This window comes from Branchiostoma floridae, chromosome 7 (assembly GCF_000003815.2).
Source record: "Branchiostoma floridae strain S238N-H82 chromosome 7, Bfl_VNyyK, whole genome shotgun sequence".
NCBI classification, from domain to species: Eukaryota; Metazoa; Chordata; class Leptocardii; order Amphioxiformes; family Branchiostomatidae; genus Branchiostoma; species Branchiostoma floridae.
The window spans coordinates 3,654,524-3,673,964 of record NC_049985.1 but is presented as its reverse complement, the minus strand read 5'-3'; the positions used below and the strand labels follow the sequence as shown (position 1 = coordinate 3,673,964).

The 19,441-nt window shown below is 39.0% G+C and overlaps 1 protein-coding gene across 2 annotated transcripts; it reads right to left on the bottom strand.

Moving 5' to 3' along the window:
- Positions 1-1,506: 1,506 nt before the first annotated feature.
- Positions 1,507-18,622, bottom strand: LOC118419507 (tryptophan 2,3-dioxygenase-like). Of its 2 annotated transcripts, XM_035825918.1 has the most exons (16): positions 18,460-18,622; positions 14,467-14,551; positions 13,360-13,450; positions 12,793-12,860; positions 11,634-11,660; positions 10,281-10,346; positions 9,733-9,794; positions 9,203-9,278; positions 8,593-8,709; positions 8,158-8,265; positions 7,512-7,568; positions 6,947-7,001; positions 6,724-6,781; positions 6,497-6,576; positions 2,257-2,347; positions 1,507-1,752 (listed from the first exon to the last, which is right to left on the bottom strand). In XM_035825918.1, exons 1-16 carry the CDS (start codon positions 18,477-18,479, stop codon positions 1,587-1,589), a joined length of 1,227 nt encoding a protein of 408 aa, XP_035681811.1. In that variant the 5' UTR covers positions 18,480-18,622; the 3' UTR covers positions 1,507-1,586. The 2 variants fall into 2 exon arrangements, with proteins under 2 accessions (XP_035681811.1, XP_035681812.1); XM_035825919.1 differs by lacking the exon at positions 11,634-11,660.
- Positions 18,623-19,441: the final 819 nt, after the last annotated feature.

Genomic DNA, 19,441 nt, shown 5'->3' with positions numbered 1-19,441 from the left:
CACAAATATATACAGACTTGCCTTCTATATCTTAATGTTACATCAAAATAGACTTCTGTTATATTTCTATGTTGTTTTATTGCTATGTTGCATCTCTTCTGTTGCATTTATCATTTGCTTCTTAAGTCTATCTTTTCATAACACTGTCATACTCTTTTGTCTGTTACATTGTTGCATCTAGACATTGTGAGGACAAAAGTAGAGACATCTACTTCATGAACCTTGTCAGGAAGACAAACTGTTACGTGTATCCTATGTTTTTAGAAAGTGACAACATTAGTAGGGCAAAACAAATTAAGCTAGAGATAGCCCTGCTTCCCCCCCCCCCCCCCCAAAGAATGGTTAAGCTGTGTAACAATGGAGTAGCCTGATTAAATCTCGCTTATAGCAGCCCGCTCCACATCAGCCAGCCTCCTGTGGGGAGGGGCCAGTTACAGCCCCAGACAGCAGAGTTTGTGTTAGACTAACAGTGGAGGGTTTCTACAAGTTTGTTTTCTTAGGGGGAGTTGTTTTAACACACAGTAAATCGCAATTCTATCTTGAATGAGGGAATCTCTCCAGTCTCCAAGATTGTAAACTAGGTTGACATACCTTTTCAAGCAAGATGACATTATTAACAACTGCTTTGCATACTAAATTAGATTACTATTTGTCTTGGTAATCTACAATGCCAATCATGAAAGAAAAAATTAGAAATAGATACTAATAAATCATTTTTCAAAAATATTTCTGTCATCAAAAATGTTGGCATCACTATGCATCAACCAGCTGGATCTATCATGTTTTAAGCAACAACACAAAACATACAAATGTATTAAGTACTCAATTTGTTGTTGTTGTTGTTGTAGATGTTTACCGCCTATTTCATCGCTAAACGTGGTCTCAAGCTAGCAGCAACTTTCTAAGCGATGTGACAGTTGATTCAGGTCTAATTCTACAGTAACATTTTCAAAAATATACCGGGCCCACACATAACAGAGGTAGGATGTAAGTACATAAGTTTGGTTCCTATGCATCTGGACCTTTCAAACCATAACACAGTAAAAAAAAACTATTTCGATATTTTATATCATGTAAATCAGTAATCTCATGAACTGGCCTCTGACAAAATGGCTCAGGTTTTGTAGATATGCAATTTGTTAGAATTCTATATCTCTAATGTCTTGTTAAATTCTAAGTACCAGTAAACAGCATCAGATGTATTTTCAACAACAGTCCTTCAAGACAAGATTTTTCCCACATGGCTGACTGTTAACATACTGTCATATGTACAATATCATGTCATGTCAATCTACAACAAAATTTTTCAATCCTTATCCTTAGAGGAATGAGGTACTTTTTCTCCAAGTAACTTTTTAATCACCTATTTACGGCTTGCTGTGTGACTGAAATCAATAAATTTAATTGCTAACATTAGAAGATTTCACTCTTATCAGATTTTAACCAACCTACGAAGCGAGTCATTCTATGGCCAGTTTATTTGAAGATAACTCTAATTTTTTTTTAAACCATACAGCAGCTTTCTATCATAATGGCTTATTTTTCTTCTTGACTCAGTTTTTCCGACCTTGAGTTGGTTGCATTGCTCAGTTGGAGAGGTCGCGCAAGTCGTCCATGCTGATGCCGGAGTCGTTGTTCCGGTCGAAGATGGAGAGTTTGCGGTGCATGGACTGGGTCAGCCGGGGGATGCGGTCCCGGGGGATCAGGAAGGTGGAGAGGTTGAACAGGTCCAGGAACACCTTGTACCTGTCACTGCATGTGGGCAAATACAACATCAGAAAGAGCTCCGCCCCTGAGGTGTCATCAAAAATTTGTCACTGCCACTAGCATCCTTAGAGCCTTACTAAACCAAGCTTCTGGACCTAATTGTTTGTGAAAACTTGTGAATTGGGCGATACTTGAAACAATGGTTCATTTGGCTACAAAGGAATCTGTTTGGTGGAGTATCCTATCCTCAAGTTGACAACGATAACTGCCCCTGTTAACTTAGACCAAGATTGATGGTAGAAACTTGATAAAAAAGACTATCAAACCTCCTCTACTTTGCTGGACCTCTATTTGTTGGACCTATAAGTCCCAAAACACATGAACGTCTCCTACCATAGTTTATTTTCTCCCCTCACCTCACCAGTTATTTTCTATTCGGGCCAAAATCCGGCCCACTGATTCTTTAGGTTCCTATCAGGTATCTAAAGTTTAAACTTGTTGAGAAATCTCAAAATTGCACATTTCACATTTCAGTGAATGAGAACTTACCTGACCGTCGAGCGCAGGTAGTGGTAACCCGAGGAGCCGCCAGTTCCCACCTTACTACCCAGCATCCTCTGCACCATGGTCACATGATTATCTGTGGTAGTAACAGAGAGGGAGGGGGGCAGTGAGTTGTAGCATGCTTAAGAGCATAGGACTTAAAATGCTGCATCAAAATTTGCAACAATAAATTATGTCAACAACTATAAATTCCTTGTGTGCCCTAAAACTGCCAAATTAAAAAAAAAACATAAATCTGGAAGTCTACATGTACACTCAAGAAGGTACATTTCTGGGATTGTCTGTTGGAAACTTTTGCTGTTAGATTTTTACTTTATTTGATTTATAATGCTGTTCAGGGATATATTACAAAGGGCTGGTAACTTAACATACAAAAGAGGTGGTTACAAATCGTTACATCTATTACCTATAATATTGTAGCTGATTCAGCTGAAAAAAAAACCCACATTCAATTAAAACAAGTTTCATCTATTGTATGGCCTTCTTCAGTCAAAATTAACCTACATGTAAATTGTGTAAAATCCCAACAGCTTCAGCTATTGTCGAAACAATCCTATACTAGAATGACAGTCTATGCCACATAGGGCATATCTATAAGCTGACTCAGGTCGGTTTCATCTGAGAAAAACTGCAGATGCAAAACTTTCTAAAGTTGACAGGCTTTTTTGACTTTGGACAGTGATTGGGTCACTCAAGGTGGTGTACAGTTTAACTTACATAACAAGTAACCTTTGACCACAGTCAACCACACATGGCTTGAACAGAGATTTGTTGTGCTTCAGCAGCTTTTAACATATTGTCTTTAACTTAAACATTTCATTTCATTACAAACAAACATGCATCTTTAAGTTCTCTTTAAACAAATGTTTCAGAATGTTCAGTCTCCTCTGAAGATACATCATATTTTTTACTTTAAAAGTTTCACTGAAGTCAAAAACTGTAGAACCTTGCAGTGCAAGTTTTTTAGTCAGGTGTGAGAAAATTGCAAAAGATTTTAGTTACTAAAGACGCACCATAGGTGTATTCAGTGTACTAAACACAGGTACAGATTTTTTCACTGTTATGAAACAGACTAAAACAAAATTTGATAAAATGGCAAAATAGAATTTGTACAAGATAACTTAACTGTGACATTCATTTTTTTTAGTGTTTCTAGTCTTTTCAGCTTTTGTATGTCAGAAATGTGAGACTTAAGACAGGAGCCTTCCAAGAAATATTCTTCCATTGTACAGTAAAGTTACAAATATTTGCACTGTCACAAAAATCCAAAAAGAAAAACAACTAGCATCTTTTTGAAGTGAAGACCGGTTGAAGTTTTTCCTCTTCAAGTTATGAGACTAAAATGTAACATCTAAGAAAGTTGGTAAAAAATAAAATCAAACTTTTTAAAAGGGAAAAGTAACTTGTTTTATGGTATGTTAAGTGTTTGTTCACAATCAAGATTTTAGGTCAGGTAGGTGAATGTGTGATGGAAGTTTCCACTGGCTGTGAGGGTCTGGAGGGGTTTTTCAATATATCATCACATTAATGTATTTGCATTTTCTTACCCTCCAGAAGCCTTTTAATGTTTTTTTTCTTAAAAAAACCTAGAATATGGTTTCAAGCTACCAAATAATGACAGAGGCCGAAAAGTATTCCCTTATAACACTTTGCATTCATGCCCCCATGAATAGCCTTTTCAAATGGTGACAGCCAGTGGAGTAAACAAGACTTTTTGTTCTACTTGTCTGCATGGGGACCAACCAGCCATGGTCAGGGTAAAAACCCAGGGATAAGACATAAGGGGCTTTTCTTTGCTGATCAGTAATTTTTTTCCAATTATGCTTTATTTTGCCATATTTCCTCATAATTCTGCTTGGTACCATTTGATAGAACTATTGAAAAAAAGAGTTCAACAATACGTGTATCTACTAATGCTGCATCAGTATCTCCCAAGGTATATGCATGCCCACTTCAGATCTCCATGGTATTCAAAACACTCCTCAATGACACCATTATATCAAATGTGACAGTCATAATTATATGGTGCCTTGCTGAACAAAAATTAGAGAAAGTTACAGACAAATGCAATGGAAAAAAGTGCATCCGGAGATCTCAAGGATCAAGAAAATCAATAATTTGCAAACATCTGTGAAAACTAACAAAAGTTAAACAAAGTTATCCAGATTGCCAGGTTTCAAACGTTTGCCTTAAGTCTATGTATGGTCCCTGCAAAGACAAGTCCCGTACAGGTACACTTACACTACATCCGGTACAACCCCTTTCCAGCCACAACAATTATCCGCTCAGGCCCCCTACAGGAATTTGTGCCCCCTAGAGCAATATTCCATTCACATTCTCTCATTAGCTGACATGCAGGCCAGAGGCCATACCCACTGAAGTGGAAACCTCAGAACAATCGAACAAAGTCTTCTTCGTTTCACAACCTTCTTTTTATTCTTCCGTAAGAATAAAAAGAAGGTTGTGAACGAATAAAAAGTGAAAAGAGTATGAAGTGAAAAAATGTGAAAAGAATAAAAAGAAGGTTGTGAAACGAAGAAGACTTTGATTGATTGATCTACAGTGGAATCCGCTTTATTGTATCACCTATTTGTCTGGGCATTTCATCCAATTATCCGGCCTATTCTAGAGTCCGAAGTTGGCTATATGACCAGCTTTAGCGGCATTGGTTGGGAAGGGGTGTAGTTTTGAAAACCAATACGCAAACATAACACACAGACGCTCATAGAGGTTACCACTCTAACGATACGGAACTCCGTTTACAAAACTTTAATCATATGTTCCGATACTGTGCGATTTCTGTGAGATGCTTGATCTAATAAAGAGTTCAAATCAGTGGCTAAATGCACATGTGGAAAAGTACGCTTGACTCGCACAGCCGTGCGTCGGCAATTTGGCGGCATACCAAAACAAAGGCGAACATGGCTCCGCTCGTATGCCGGAGAATATGACGTTACTTTCATAATTTTAAGTTAAAACAACGGTATTGGAGAGTGATAAACTCTTCACCTTCTTGTCTACAACTTGTGTCCACAAATTACTCTGAAATTTACGTCTTTCGCGGTGGAAGACGGAAAAAATTCACGTTCAAAACATTTAAAATGGCGGCGCGTGGGTTGAGATATCCCGCCATTCAATGCGCGAAATCACACCCGTTGCATTACGTGCGTTGTTGTAAATCTACGCAGCGCAGCCGAAATCAGCTCAATTAATGAGACAGTGGATATGAAAAAACACATTTTTGTAGGGTAAACCAAGTTTAGACGTTGTCTGAAGGGGAAATATGAACTCAAAAGCGTGTTGACGTTCCCATGACGTTCGCCCATCATACCTTGCGGCAACCTAACAAAATGGCGCCTAACTCCAAATGTTCGCACGCTAGCACAGCACTATCGGCTAGATTTTCTGTGGAATGTAACTTTCTTACGGTCCTTTGCATGGCTTTACACCTTTATACATACATTTACTAGTTACCTTTGGACTCATTTTGTGAGTTTTAGGGCATATTTTCCCATTTTTAATTTGTGTGGCCTGACGTAATTCTATCCAAAAACCCGAAGTTTGAGACCGTGGGTTATCCAATTCTGCGATGTTCTAAACAATAGAATGAATGGCAAATGTTTTGGGATTTCGTAATTCCATCCAATTACCCGAATTATCCAAAAAGGCGTAATACGAATAATTGGAATCCACTGTACCAACCTGATGAAACTACATGTATTTACGAACCTCAGAACAGTTTAGCAAAGCCAACCCAACAGGCTTTTAGCCAGGCATGATCATTAGGTGTCATCTGGACAGTGCTTTTCTTGAAATTACAAGAATTTGGATGCACTAGACTCAGTTACACTGGGGAGCAGATCCTCTGATGAACATGAAATTCTGATTGACCAGGGATGCCACTAAGTCATCTGTGGTCAGCTTTCTACAGTGACCTCTCTGACAGTAATTTTTCCCCTCAAGATTGCTTCGAATGCACCATTTTAACTTGAAATTCTTGAAAACTCTGCACCATGGAAGGTGGATACCCCTAGACCCCCCCTACAGTAGTCATGCCTATATCACTTGCCACAGACTCACCAAGAAATTTGGACCCCCTATAATTCAATCCTAGCTAAAAGCTTGCGCCCCAAGATAAATTGTCCCAGCTGCACACAAGGTTCTACATAGGAAAATGGTGCCATCAGACAGACAACAAACAAACAAACAAACAACAGAAGCTCACATCTCCACTTGGTGAGGAGGGAGTCGATGTCCATGAGCTGGGTCAGCAGCTGGAAGGGTTGGTGAAACCGAGGCTCGTCTCTGGGGACACAGGAAATGATTCAGAATCTCATTGTTTATAAAAGTTTCATACATTCCTTTTGCTCAAATGCAAATCTTTATCATTACACTGAGGGAAAACAAAACGTAAATGGTATTCGAAAAAGAAACAACAAAGAAAAACCATACCTGTACAAGGAAATCATCATCGCTCCCTGCATGGCCTTGTGGGTAAACTTCCTGTCTCCTACAGAAAAAAGAAATACGTAATTCCCCTTGTATAAAATCAGAAAGCAAAACCCAATATCTACTTCTGATAAATCTTATATTGAATGCAAATATGTACACATCCCATAACCTAATGTAAGGTAATGGTCAGCGCCCTAAGTTCACCATAAGTTTTGAACCTTACCTTTCATCACCAAAATATTGTGTTTGTCCTCGTCAAAGATAGACTCAAAAGCATCCTGCAATAAAACAGCATTCATTAGGCTTTTAGGCAACAAGTATTAGACCGTTTACCAGACACGCACATTATATCATGAATCCTGATGTTATCGCAGAGAATTTATTTTCATGGTGAACTCTCCACCTGAAACTTGTTGATTTGTGTGTCACTAGATAAACAACAACACTATATGTTTCCGTTGCATCACTACTAAAGACAAGTACAGAATTGTTTCGACAGTAAATGCTGCAAAAAACTCCTTCCCACAATATCAAGTTCCTGGGACAATAAATGAATTCTCAGCTTTCTATATTCAAACTGTTTAACATGCGCCAAAATTTCATCTTACAGCTTTGCAAAAGTTGAACTGGTTTCCAACAAAGAATCGCAGAAATTTTAACAAAAACTCTTTTGATACTAGTGAATTTGACATTAGACCAAGCTCGTCATCTTTTTTATGTTACTCAAAATTTTCCTGATTATCAAAACTTCTTATCGTTATCAAAAGCTATAACTGGCGGCTTCTTACCTTTTGTTTCTTGTACTGAGCCATCTTGTCTTCTTTGATCAATGGGTCCTCTTCGCTCTGCAAACACAAACATGTTTAAAGTCCCAGGACAAGAGAGACACCTAGTGGTTCTGGATGGTAGTGCAGTTCACTACATCTCCAACCACCTGTTGATGCTAATGCTTTCAAGTCATGGTTGGCAAGAAAATATCAAAATGCAAATGATAGGAAACAACAAAGTTTTTTTTTAACAAAGTACACAAAGTAATAGTTTTGACACATGAAAAATTTTTGGGAAATTTGGTAAATTGCAAGTTCAATGGGTCAAACCATTGCATTTCTTGGTTTTCAAGGTCTGAACAAGATTTGACAGTTGAGGTGGTGGCTACGTACATTCCCTGAAACTGCCTCTTCCAAGATTATCCTTTTGAATTTTGTAATTTTGTTTTCAAGTTCATTTTTCAGTTCTTTCACATTTTCCTTTTCAAATCCAAGGACTAACAAATTGAACTTGGTACGTGTAAGAAGTCAGATTGACCATAATCAACACATTATCCAGTGTTAGACTTTTTTCTGCCAACTTAACTACATGTTTAGCCCTTGAACCCATCACTGTGGCCTAGTTTGACACTTGCACGTTGACCTGACCCATGCTCTTTGAACTTACATCTGCCTCCTGGAGTTCATCTGCCAGCATGTCCATGACACTGGCCTTAAACTTGCCCCAGAAGTTGAACCCGTCTTCCTCCAGGCCAGGTGTTCTCTCCAGCCATCTCTGAGGATGAAAAAAATTTCCAAACATTATAAATCATAATGTTTTCATTCACACTGTTTAAGGTTAGCGTTTGTAACAGTTTTGTAGTAATACTCGTACAGTAGTAATAGAATTATAGAAACATGATGCTGTCATGATTCTGGGGTGGAGAGGTCGCTGCGAAAACTTCGGGAAGTTACATCCCTCAGATAGGACGTTAAATGGAAGTCCTACCTTAAATTCGGTAGGCCGTGAGTTCGATCTACAGAAATGGAGATAGGCACCACCTCTAAACTTCTATTACCAAATCATGAGCAACTTTAACTTAATACAAACTCCTAGCCTCACCTGTACCAGGACATGGAGGGAATCTTCGGTCTCCGAGTCCTCCAACATCTGGACGTACTGAGGGTGGGTCTTGAACACCTCCTGGTAGTGCTTCTGGTTGTAGCGGACTCTGTGCTCCTGGAGGGAGGGGGACACAGCCATTTTAGTCTCATGAGTACTACTACAAATATATGCAAGTGTCGTGTTCACATCATGAAAGTGTAAGATATACATTAAATGATAACAATTGTGGCATAAAGAGTACTTTCTGGGTTGATTTATACATCAACTTTAACAAGAATCATTTTTTGGGGGGAGAGTATGTTTGTCTGATTGTCCGTGAACATCATAACATGGCAGGTCGTTGATGAATCTTGATAATATTTGGGATGTGGTATATGTAGTTGGCAAAAGGGCTTTCTACTAACATTTTCCACTGCTGCAATACTAAGGTGACACACCAGGGGGTGTCACAAAATCAAGTTCATCTTTCCAGCATCTACTCACATACATTATGGAAAATCATTACAATCCATCCTAAGGCTCTAACTTATTCCTCACCTAATAGTGGCCACTTGCATAAGCTAATTATGAATTATGAAGTTCGAGACGAAGAGAAGCTGTCTCCCACCTGCTTGAGTCCCAGTTTGTTCTCCAGGAGTCGGAACTGCAGACTCTGGAACCCAGAGGCTGGAGCCAGGTAACCTCTACGGTAGAAGAACAATCATCAGACCCAGACATTTTAGCGATGTAAAACTAAAAGGCATCAGGCACTGGTATTTTCAATATCATATTGTACTTATAAAGAATGATGTACATTGTACGAGCATATTGAAAAAAGAAGTAAGACGTATAATACACATTCAAATCTTAAGTATAAAAGAAATGCAGCTAATCTGTAGACTGAGTGTGAAGCGCAGGAAGTGTTTTGAATTTCATAACTCAAATATCAGATCAAAAATCCTGGTATACGGGTTCAGAAACTTGTGTCTTACTTGTATTTCATATTTAAAGCAAAAATGGGGATATCCTTGTGCTTTTGTGTTAGCTAATCAAGATAAGGTTTGTTTAGGCATTTTGATATCTTGATACGTGTATATATATATGGTTAATCAACAAAACAGCTGCTATGAAAAATAAAGTGAGACAGTTTTTTCTCACCTGAAATCTGCGAAGTCGAGTGGAGTCATGGTCTCCAGGATCATTACCTGGTCCACAAGTAACTGGAACGAACAAGGCACAAATATACACCAGTTACCATACATACATAGAGCAAGAAGTTTTTTTGGAAGATGTATGAAATAGAACAGAAACAGAAATCATAATTTCTGAAGAAATGTGTCTTGGTTACTGCAGTACCCCATTTTGTATCATTTGGTCCAAAAATTATGTTGTCTTCATGCAAAAATACAAACACTGGCTCTCTAGGGTACTTGTTGTCAAGCAAAAAAAGTTGCCTAGCAACAGTTAACATAAAAGTAAAAGCGGGTTTCTTTTGGCTCCATCTCTAGCATTGTTTCTATTGCTGTGCAGAACAATTATGCCAAGTTTCATGCTTTTATCAAGTTTTTCACCAATCGCATGGACTATAAAATCTGTGTCATCAAATAGCTTGCAGGCCAGAGGTCAAGTATTTGATTCCAGGTGTTTGATGCACACGTAGATGCAAACCAAAATTTAACAAAAACTCAAAAGAGTCTTAAACCTACCTTAAGAATCTGGTTCACCCTGTTAAGACGGGACAAGATGAGCAGCGTCTTTCCTTCATCGAGTGTCTTTAAGAAAAAGATAAAAGCTATTAAAAAGACTATATCAAATTCTGTCCATTTACCTCTGAACCCAATTCAAAGGGACTTGCTTTTTTTGAAGTTGCTGTTATTTTCATCAATTTTCTATGTGGCCAAATACATTATGAAGGGGTTTTGAGCTATACATTTACATTAAAAGGACTCTGAACACAATCTTATGCTTACATGTAACATTATGTCTTGTAATAATGGACATACATTGTATGCACAGTTCGACTACACACAGTGCTTCCATTCATAGTGTCTTACATGTAGGTTAACATTCATCTGTGTTGGTAAATGACATTATGAAAGAAGACAAAACTTAATCTAATCAACAAATTTGAACATTTTTGCGACATGTATTTGAAGTGTTGGTTAGATAAAGCTCAGTCTTTTTTTGTATAAGTAGATTGTATTTTCAGTCAATGTACTAGATAACAAATGACAGAGAAAATTAGTATGTGTGTTGATTGTTTATTTACACAAGTCTTAGTGTCGCTGTCACCTAAAAAGAAAAGGAAATTTCAAGACAGAAGACAGTTAAGCTTTAACTTACTGGTGTGTGTTTGTCAGCTTTGTCATCTTTAAAGTTTAAGCGTTTCTTTACAGGATTTTTTTCCATGCATTCTTAGTACAGAAATCATTAAATCTTATAATAAGCATACACAGGTGAAGGAACTGTTAATGATATTCTGCTGCAATTAACCATTTCCTGTCAGGGTAAAAAATCATTTAGCAAGCAAGAAGCTGCAAGAACATGTTGAACTTTTTCAGAATAGACAGAACATCACAGAGCACGTTGCCATGGATACAGAACAGGTTGCCATGGATACAGGTTACCATGGATACAGAACAGGTTGCCATGGATACAGAACAGGTTACAATGGTACAGAACAAGTCACCACGGATACAGGTTTCCATGGCGACAGAACAGGTCACCATGGACAGCCCAGAAACAGACGAAACTTCCCCCTGTATGCACTCTACAAGCCAGGTGTCTTGTCCATACATTCAAACACTTTTGCATTTCTGTTTTCAACTGTTTTGAAAGAAAAATACATTCTGTCAAATGCTCTTATATCAGACAAATGCCTGAAGCAAATGATGAATGAACATAACAAATATAATCAAAGTTACTGGTGAGCTGAGTGAGTTGTGCCGAAAGAGGTCAAACCTTTTGGCCTATATTCAAAACTGGACATTTGAGTGAGCAGTTACAAGGGGTAGTTTTCATCTGAAAGGCAGAGAACTGTTACCCAGACAGGCACGTACCGTGGCCCCCGGAGTCGCACCCTTGCCCTGAAATAGACATAGACAGTCCAGAATGCACACAGACACTTCTGTGGCAAGTTTACCGCTTACCGGATCCTTCTGATTCATATTTCATTGATTGGAACTGCACTTAACATGAATAATTACCTGTCTGTCATAATCAATCAATGTTTATTACAATCAAATCCCAGATTCAGAAAGGAATGAGACAATACAAAAGATTTTGTATAGACCAGCATTTGCTCTCACAAATCACTAAAAGTGAAAGATTTTTGAAAGATTTTCCTTGCCTAGATCAAAATCTGAAACTGTTATAAGGCGACAACAATTTATTTCCTTGGCTCTCTGACATAACAAAGTAATTAAGTTAAAATGTTTGCATAGCTGGACAGTTTAAAACAGGAACTGTCACTAAAAACCAGAAAGGAAAGGTTCCCTCTTTGATTAGTCATTACTCATCATCGGTTTTATCACACCAGTTCAATCTGACCAATCACAGGTTCTGTACACTATGACACAATTTTTTGACCAATCACAGGGCGTCTTGGCTCTTATCACATGTGTAATATGTAATACTGACCAATCACAGTCAGCAAAGTCTACTTAGCATTTATTGCTTATACACTGACCAATGTAGCCAACACACATTACTACTGATGAACCAATTACAAAGTTTGTCTGATCACAAACTTGCAGCAGAGTCGGAGACCCTTACATTCATGTACTGCACAAATCGCGATGCATGCTAAATTAAGATAATAATTTCCCTTGCAGAAATCACAAGTGAAAGATAATGAAATCTTTTATTGCATATTAACATATGTAAACTTGAAAGCAGGGCTGTCTCCTGCTTTAAATATTTTCTGTCCCACTAATTGTTTGGGAGCCCATATTGTTGATTTTCCTTGTTAAACATGTCATTTTAAGCAGATTAAAATAGTGAAAATAGATTTTCAACAGTTTCATGTCATGAAGTTCAGATTTTTGGGATGGGTGGGGTAATATTTCTTTCCTTCCCAACAAGCAAATTTCCATCCTGTGATAGAGGGACGGGTCCTGGAGACAGCCTTGCTTTAACGAGAAGGAAATCAAGGAATAGCTGTGTGATTATAGGCATGATTGGTGCTGGGATCAGAGGCAGAGATGGTTCAATACTCACAACATTGTTGAAGACATCCCTGATGGAGTCCACCTCCCATAGGATCTGTTTGAACCACAGTTCATAGGCTGGAATAAGATAAGAAAAGTCATTAGGTCAGTCTCAGGATCTTGACTTGGCCCCCACATGTTTTCAAAGAGATTCACACAACTCTTTTTAAGAGATTCACAAAACCGGTGCAATGGCAGAGTGGGTAAAATGTTCGCCTTGCATTTGGTACGCCGTGCGTTTGATCCCAGCCGAGTCATACCAAAGACTTTAATCAAGAATGGTACATGCTGCTTTCTTTCTTTAACACACATTACTACCAGTTGACTACCTCCCTGCTGCAAGTGTTCGTTAAAACTATCCAGCTAAGATGCCCCTACTGTGCTTGGTGATAACAAATTCCACTCTACGATAGTTCTGGGAAAGCACGAATTTTTTAACACACCAATCCTAGGTTGGTAACCCCTAAGCATCTGTTACAGATGTACGGGCAACTTTAACTTTAACACAACGCTTTGACAATGACCAATCAGATTGCCCGGTAAGGCATGATTGACAGGAGGTGATCACATGACCCACCCTGGTGTGTGATAATGAAGAGGTGTTCGTCGTGGGCAGGGTCCCCGTGTACCTCGCTCTGCAGACACTGGGCACCCAGCACCTGGTCCAGCTGTTACCATGGAAAAAAGAAATGATTGATAAGTCTGCTCATGGTTCCAACTGCACATGCAGTTGCAAGATGCGAGCATGCCAATAAAAAAAGTTTGGCATAAAAGTTGGTCTTCATTATGTAATTTGAGTGGTCAGGAATGAGTAAGGCCTAGGAAAAAAATGTTGTGTTTCCTGTTTCAGTCCTGAAAAAATTAGGGTCGGTAGGTAGGGATTATCTTCTTTTTTTTCTTGTAATTTTTTTTTGGCTGGCCAAAACTCTAGTGATACATATTACAATACAGTCAAACAAAGTAAACTGAAGTGCATGAGGACACTTCTCTTTTAATGTCAAACTTTACTTTTGTGCACAATAGATACATTTATCCTTCATTAGATAGGACAAGCAGTGTTTTTGCTTCTTGATCTTGATTGAGTACTGGACAACGCCCCTCAGTTGGGGCAAAGCGTCAATAGGAAGCAGGCTGAATAAAAATTCTAACTGGAAACTGTGACTCCTCTGCCCACCCCCAAAAAAAGTCTAGGGTCGGCAGGTTTTTCTAGGGTAGGTAGGGAAACAGGAAACACAACATTTTTTTTCCTAGGCCTAAACACACTGTTTGGTATAAACGGTACCAAATAACAGCCTTCATTTTGTTCTTTCACATTTCTTCTTTAACCTTTGAAATGGCTTTTTTAGCATTCTGTGACATTAGTACAAATGTATCTGTTTCCCCACATTTTTTAGCAATCTACGGAGTACGGCATATATATGCTCATAGTCATGTTGATTGTTTGAACCTTGGAAGATTAGCCCGTAAGGGCTAAAAGGTTTCTTAATAAACAATAAACAAATAAACAATTTGACAGCTGTTTTCTGCAATTTACAGTATGGTTTGAAACTTCTAATTTTCTTTGTGTATGGCCGAAAATTGATGCCCACACAGATGTCATACATTTTGTATTATAAAATCAACATGGCCTCACAAAACTCTGTTCTTCATGATCATAAGGCACAAAAACATATCAGTTCAACACCTTTAAGTAGGTGGTATAGTCCAGGCCTCCATGGTTCAGCATGTTCTTCCCTTCCTGGTGTGCCAGACAACCTCTGATCTCCTCACTAAAACAACAGGCAACATTCAAGGAATTTTGAAAGATTTCTACACACCAGTTTTGCACGGGATGTACAAAGTACTCAAGCTGTATAAGACCACACTGCAAGGTTTGCTCCATTTACATTGTTGTACACAGGTGGAGGAGTGACTCTCCTCAAACATGGGACCTTTACTTTAGTTTTACAATTAGTCATCCAAAAGCACATCCCTGAACAAAGATACTTTTAAAAATCTTACATCTGAGTAGAGTGGTATAGGCGTAAAGTGCTTTTCCCAAGAGCACAACATTGTTGCCTGCTAGGCTAGCTGAAATACTAGCAATGGGACCTAGGGATTCAAACCCAGAATCTTTAGATAAAAATTTAAACCAACAACTCTAACCACAAGATCTACATGTAGGCCACCTTGTTTACAACGTGCAAACAGAGAAATACATTTAAGAATGTCAAGATGTTAGGACCTAACATGTTAACAGTGCTAATGTAAGTCAGCTCTACATCTTGATATTCACATCACTTATTGCATAGGGTACACTTTTGATGGAAGTTTCAGTTCATTTGTATTTACTTTTTTATGGTAAAAAAGACATAACGAAAGTCCCTTTCCTGATCTAAGTCATGTGAATAAAGTTGTTGCATTGATATTCGATTGTCAACAGAACTATATTGTCGTAATCACAAATTGACAGTCAACAACACAAAGTCCGGCTCAATTGTTTATAAGTGGTGTCAGGTGACAGTTTATTGACTTGTTTTGTTCAAAACAGTTGATAAATATAAGATTAACTAGTATTGTCATTTGGTTTTCCTGTCTGTTTCTGTTAAAAACTACCACACAATGGTTAGCTATGAAAATGTAACGATTTTGCCTCCCAACATCTGCTTGGAGATCACTTATCACTGTCCTGATTTGAACCTAGTCTCTACCAGACTCCGGATCGCTGGAAAATCTTAGAAATGGAACAAATAGAGAGGAATATAACCGGCCAGGAACAGCTCGCGATCCTGTTGCCTAGCCTAGCCGGCTATATTCCTCTGGCCGGCATACTCCTCTATTTGTACCATTTCTACGATTTTTTTCCAGCGACTCGGAGTCTGGTAGAGACTAATTTGAACCACAGTTGTTGACTAGTCAGACCAGCTAGACAAAGGAAAGGGTAAACGTCTTTAACTTTGAAAGCTGTAAATTTGTTAAAGCAGTGGGTTGTTATCAAGTCCATCCCTCTCATTCCGCTACCTTTTACTAGTCTCTACCAGACTGACTACACTGGCTATCAGAGGGAGAATAATTTGCCAGGAGAGTTTTGCTACCAGAGGAGTTGGCCAGCCGGAGGGGACGCATCAACCTTTAATAGCATAGACTGACTCCCATGGACAATTTCCAGATTTTTTGCCGATTTCTACAATCCCCGTACCCCCATAGGAAGGCCAGGTGGAGGCTAAACTTTTACCTCTACAACCAAAGTCAGATACGCATTTTACACCTAGGCGGAGTAACTCAGTAAGGAAAGCCTTTGAGTTTGACACAAAGTGTAGCAGAAATGTTGACCTATGCCCATAATGTCTAGATCTCTTACTAGTCTTAGGCTCTTAGCATAGCAACTCGAGCATTGGACACAACAACGCAGTAGATGTTACACATTAATCACACAGAGATGAGTTTAAGTAGGGCATATTTGTACTGTATACGTAACCTGTGTGTTCCTACCTTATCTATGGCAAACTATTTTCTGCATGACAAGCAGTTTCTGCTGTCATGCTGGTAGTACATGGTCCTACTTGATCCTAGCCTGGGTACCATCAGGGTAGTAGTTCGCTACTACTACTCTGTTCACTTTTGCTACCCGTCTGGGGAACTGCACAATCAAATCTTTTACTAGTGGTGACATCAGTTAATGAATTAAGGAATTGGTTCTAGAGCGCTCGTTCGATGACAACAAGCAGCAAAGCAGACGGAGGGCGTTTTGGGTGGTTCCCAAACGGAATAGCAGAGAAGCTACTGCATACAGTGCATAATAAAAGTCGGAGCAAAAAATGACTACTAGTATGTAGTGTACAATAAATGTCAGAGCAAACTACTTTCAGGGTGGTAACCAGGCTAACCTGATCCCTACCTGAGCCAATGTTTCATTATGTTTGGCTTAATTTCGTGTACTAGTACAGATTTGAGCCATGTAATGTTAATGTTAAAATCGGTTGATCAGCTTCTACAATGGTGGTCTATTGATTTGAGCTTAGTGGATTTTCTTTGCCATACTGACCGCAATTAATTTTGACAAAGGGGAGATAATGCAGCACAATGCCTGCTTGTTACCTAGTATGGAAATTTCATACATTAAGGTATTAACAAGTACATAACGTTACATGTATACAGTATGGGTTTGGTTACTAGACAACTTAACTTAAACAATGCCTGGTATGACAGGTCATTAGCAAAAGGCTTCAATACCATCATACAACCAAATGCCGGCAAAGCCGGGGTGTTCGCCCAAAGAGTGGTTATTCTGACTATACAATAATGTATGGATGTATATGTGATTGTCTGTGCGTATATATGTATATATGTATGTATGCATTCATAGCTTTGAATGAAGGAGACTGTCTAGTTGTATGTGTACATTTGGAACTGTATAATGACTTGTACATAGTTACACAGTTTGTTAACAAACAAGATGCCTTATATAATGGAATGCTCCTGACAAGTCCGGTCTGAGGGGTGACATTTGTGACGCGTTTGATCACGACTACATGTACGTAGTTATGTTGGTCTATTTACAATGACCATGTATGATATACATGCACATGTATGGCACATATAATCTACTACTACTGAAGCAAGGGGAAATCTTAACAACAACAACACATAGGGGGACTTGCTTCTGAAATTATTACATCGATTATAACAACAGCTACGGCCAAAAGAAAGTAATGTGCATCATTTCACACCGGTGTACAGGCGACGTGCCAAACCACATACGAATGCGGCAAACGGAACATAGAGATATTGGTGCGAACGCTCACCGAAAAAAACGTTCACAATACTTTGTCGACGGAGGTTACCCTCCAGTCAGAAAGTAATAAAATGCGACAATAAACTTCCTTTCCCTAAGAACAGTGAAAACCAACCTACAGTTGCGTATCTCCAAGCAGATGTTAGGCATTGGCTTTCTTTTCTTGATAGTGGTTTCTGATTACTTTTTTCAACCGTACCGTAATGTTAACAGTTATAGCAATACCATAACACCATGAACACTCCATTTTCTCCCTTCAACGAAATTAAATCACAGCAAAGGTTAATGCATTTACAGTTTACCAAGATCTTTTCACTGTTGACTTGACATGACAGATGGAAATGGATTAAAACAGAGCCAGGCCTGGGGCTAGAAAACAACAGTGCTATTGTTATCAACAATTGGTCAACAAATACACTGTAATTAATTACATCGATCTTTCACACTTACACCGTTATCAAGGAATAGATCATTTTGACTAACAAAAACATGCCGTTTCAACGATCTACAAGGAAGGGTATAGATTGTAGACTTTCCTTACAATTTTCCTGTCCTATTTTAGCATGTGCACAGCACGTGTGTCGTAATTTTCCTACACCGCGTCACCCCAAAATTATAGATCATGCATGACCGTAGCGATGACTTTTGTCCATTTTTGTCCGTTTCCAAGCAAATTATTGGCTAAAAATCGTTGACTTGTGTTGCTGAGACGTGTGTGACGGCATTTCTGGTCAACACAGACGTCAGAGGACGTCCCAAAGTCACGGCCACGCGCTTTATACGTCACCGGACCGCTATTTGTCCCCAGGCGGGCACAGGCGGCATCAGGCCCGCGCGGTGAACACACACTCTTCCCCCCTCCCCTACGCGCTAAAACTACGGTTCCACGGGCCAAATACTCACCCAGCTTCCCTTCCAGACATCGTGGTCCTTTTGGGTTCCTCTCCAGGCGGAAATTTAGGTCCTTTCTCTGGAATTTTTGGGCTGTTTTAAAATGTTATTGTCCTTTCCACACGTCAAACACAACCTGATCCTCACGCGCCAAAACCAGACTGACCTATTGGCATTTGGGCGAGACCAATACGTCAATAGGGGACAGAACTTTCTCAAATAATGATTTATGACTAACATTTCTAACCCAAAACAAAACTAACTGCACGTACAGAAGTATAGTTAGATTTGCATCAAAATAATATTGAAGTTACACATTGATATTGAATATTTAGGTAGTTTTTAAATGTCGACCTTTAGTCGAATGGTATCGCTCATAGGTGTGACGCCAATACCCCTGGGGGTGTGTTAGGGGGTGTGGATCTTTGTTTTGCCAGTTAAAGTTTGACTATTTTAAAAATAGACTTCGGACTTTGTTTGCTCGTGCGTCAACTGTCAAGTATATTGATTATTTTGTATAAATGATCTTTAGGATTAACCCATTATCGTGGTGGGGGTGCGACTTTGTGTGTCACTAAAAATCTTGTTTTTGTAATACCTGAAAAAAATCAGATAAAGTTCAAGATTTAAGTTATCTTATAGCGATTCCCCCCATCCCTTTGTTAAGGAAAATCGTCTCCAATGATTTGAACGAAATCGGAGTGTGTACACCATGTTGACATTTGAGGGTGTGACCACAACTTTTTACGGACTTCAGACCAAAGGGCAATGGGTGAAGGTCGACGCAACCGAGCATGTGACACTTCAATGCATTGTCCCTACCTCCATAGCAGGCTCTCTGGGTCTTTTTCGTCTTCTCTGGGACATAATATAGTCTCCAAGCAGACCCTATGGTACCTAAAGAGATAGTATCAAAGCTGGCAAAGGAGTATAGCCGGCCAAAGGGAGATAGCCGGCCAAAGGGAGTCAAACGGGCACCGCTACACTAAGTCCC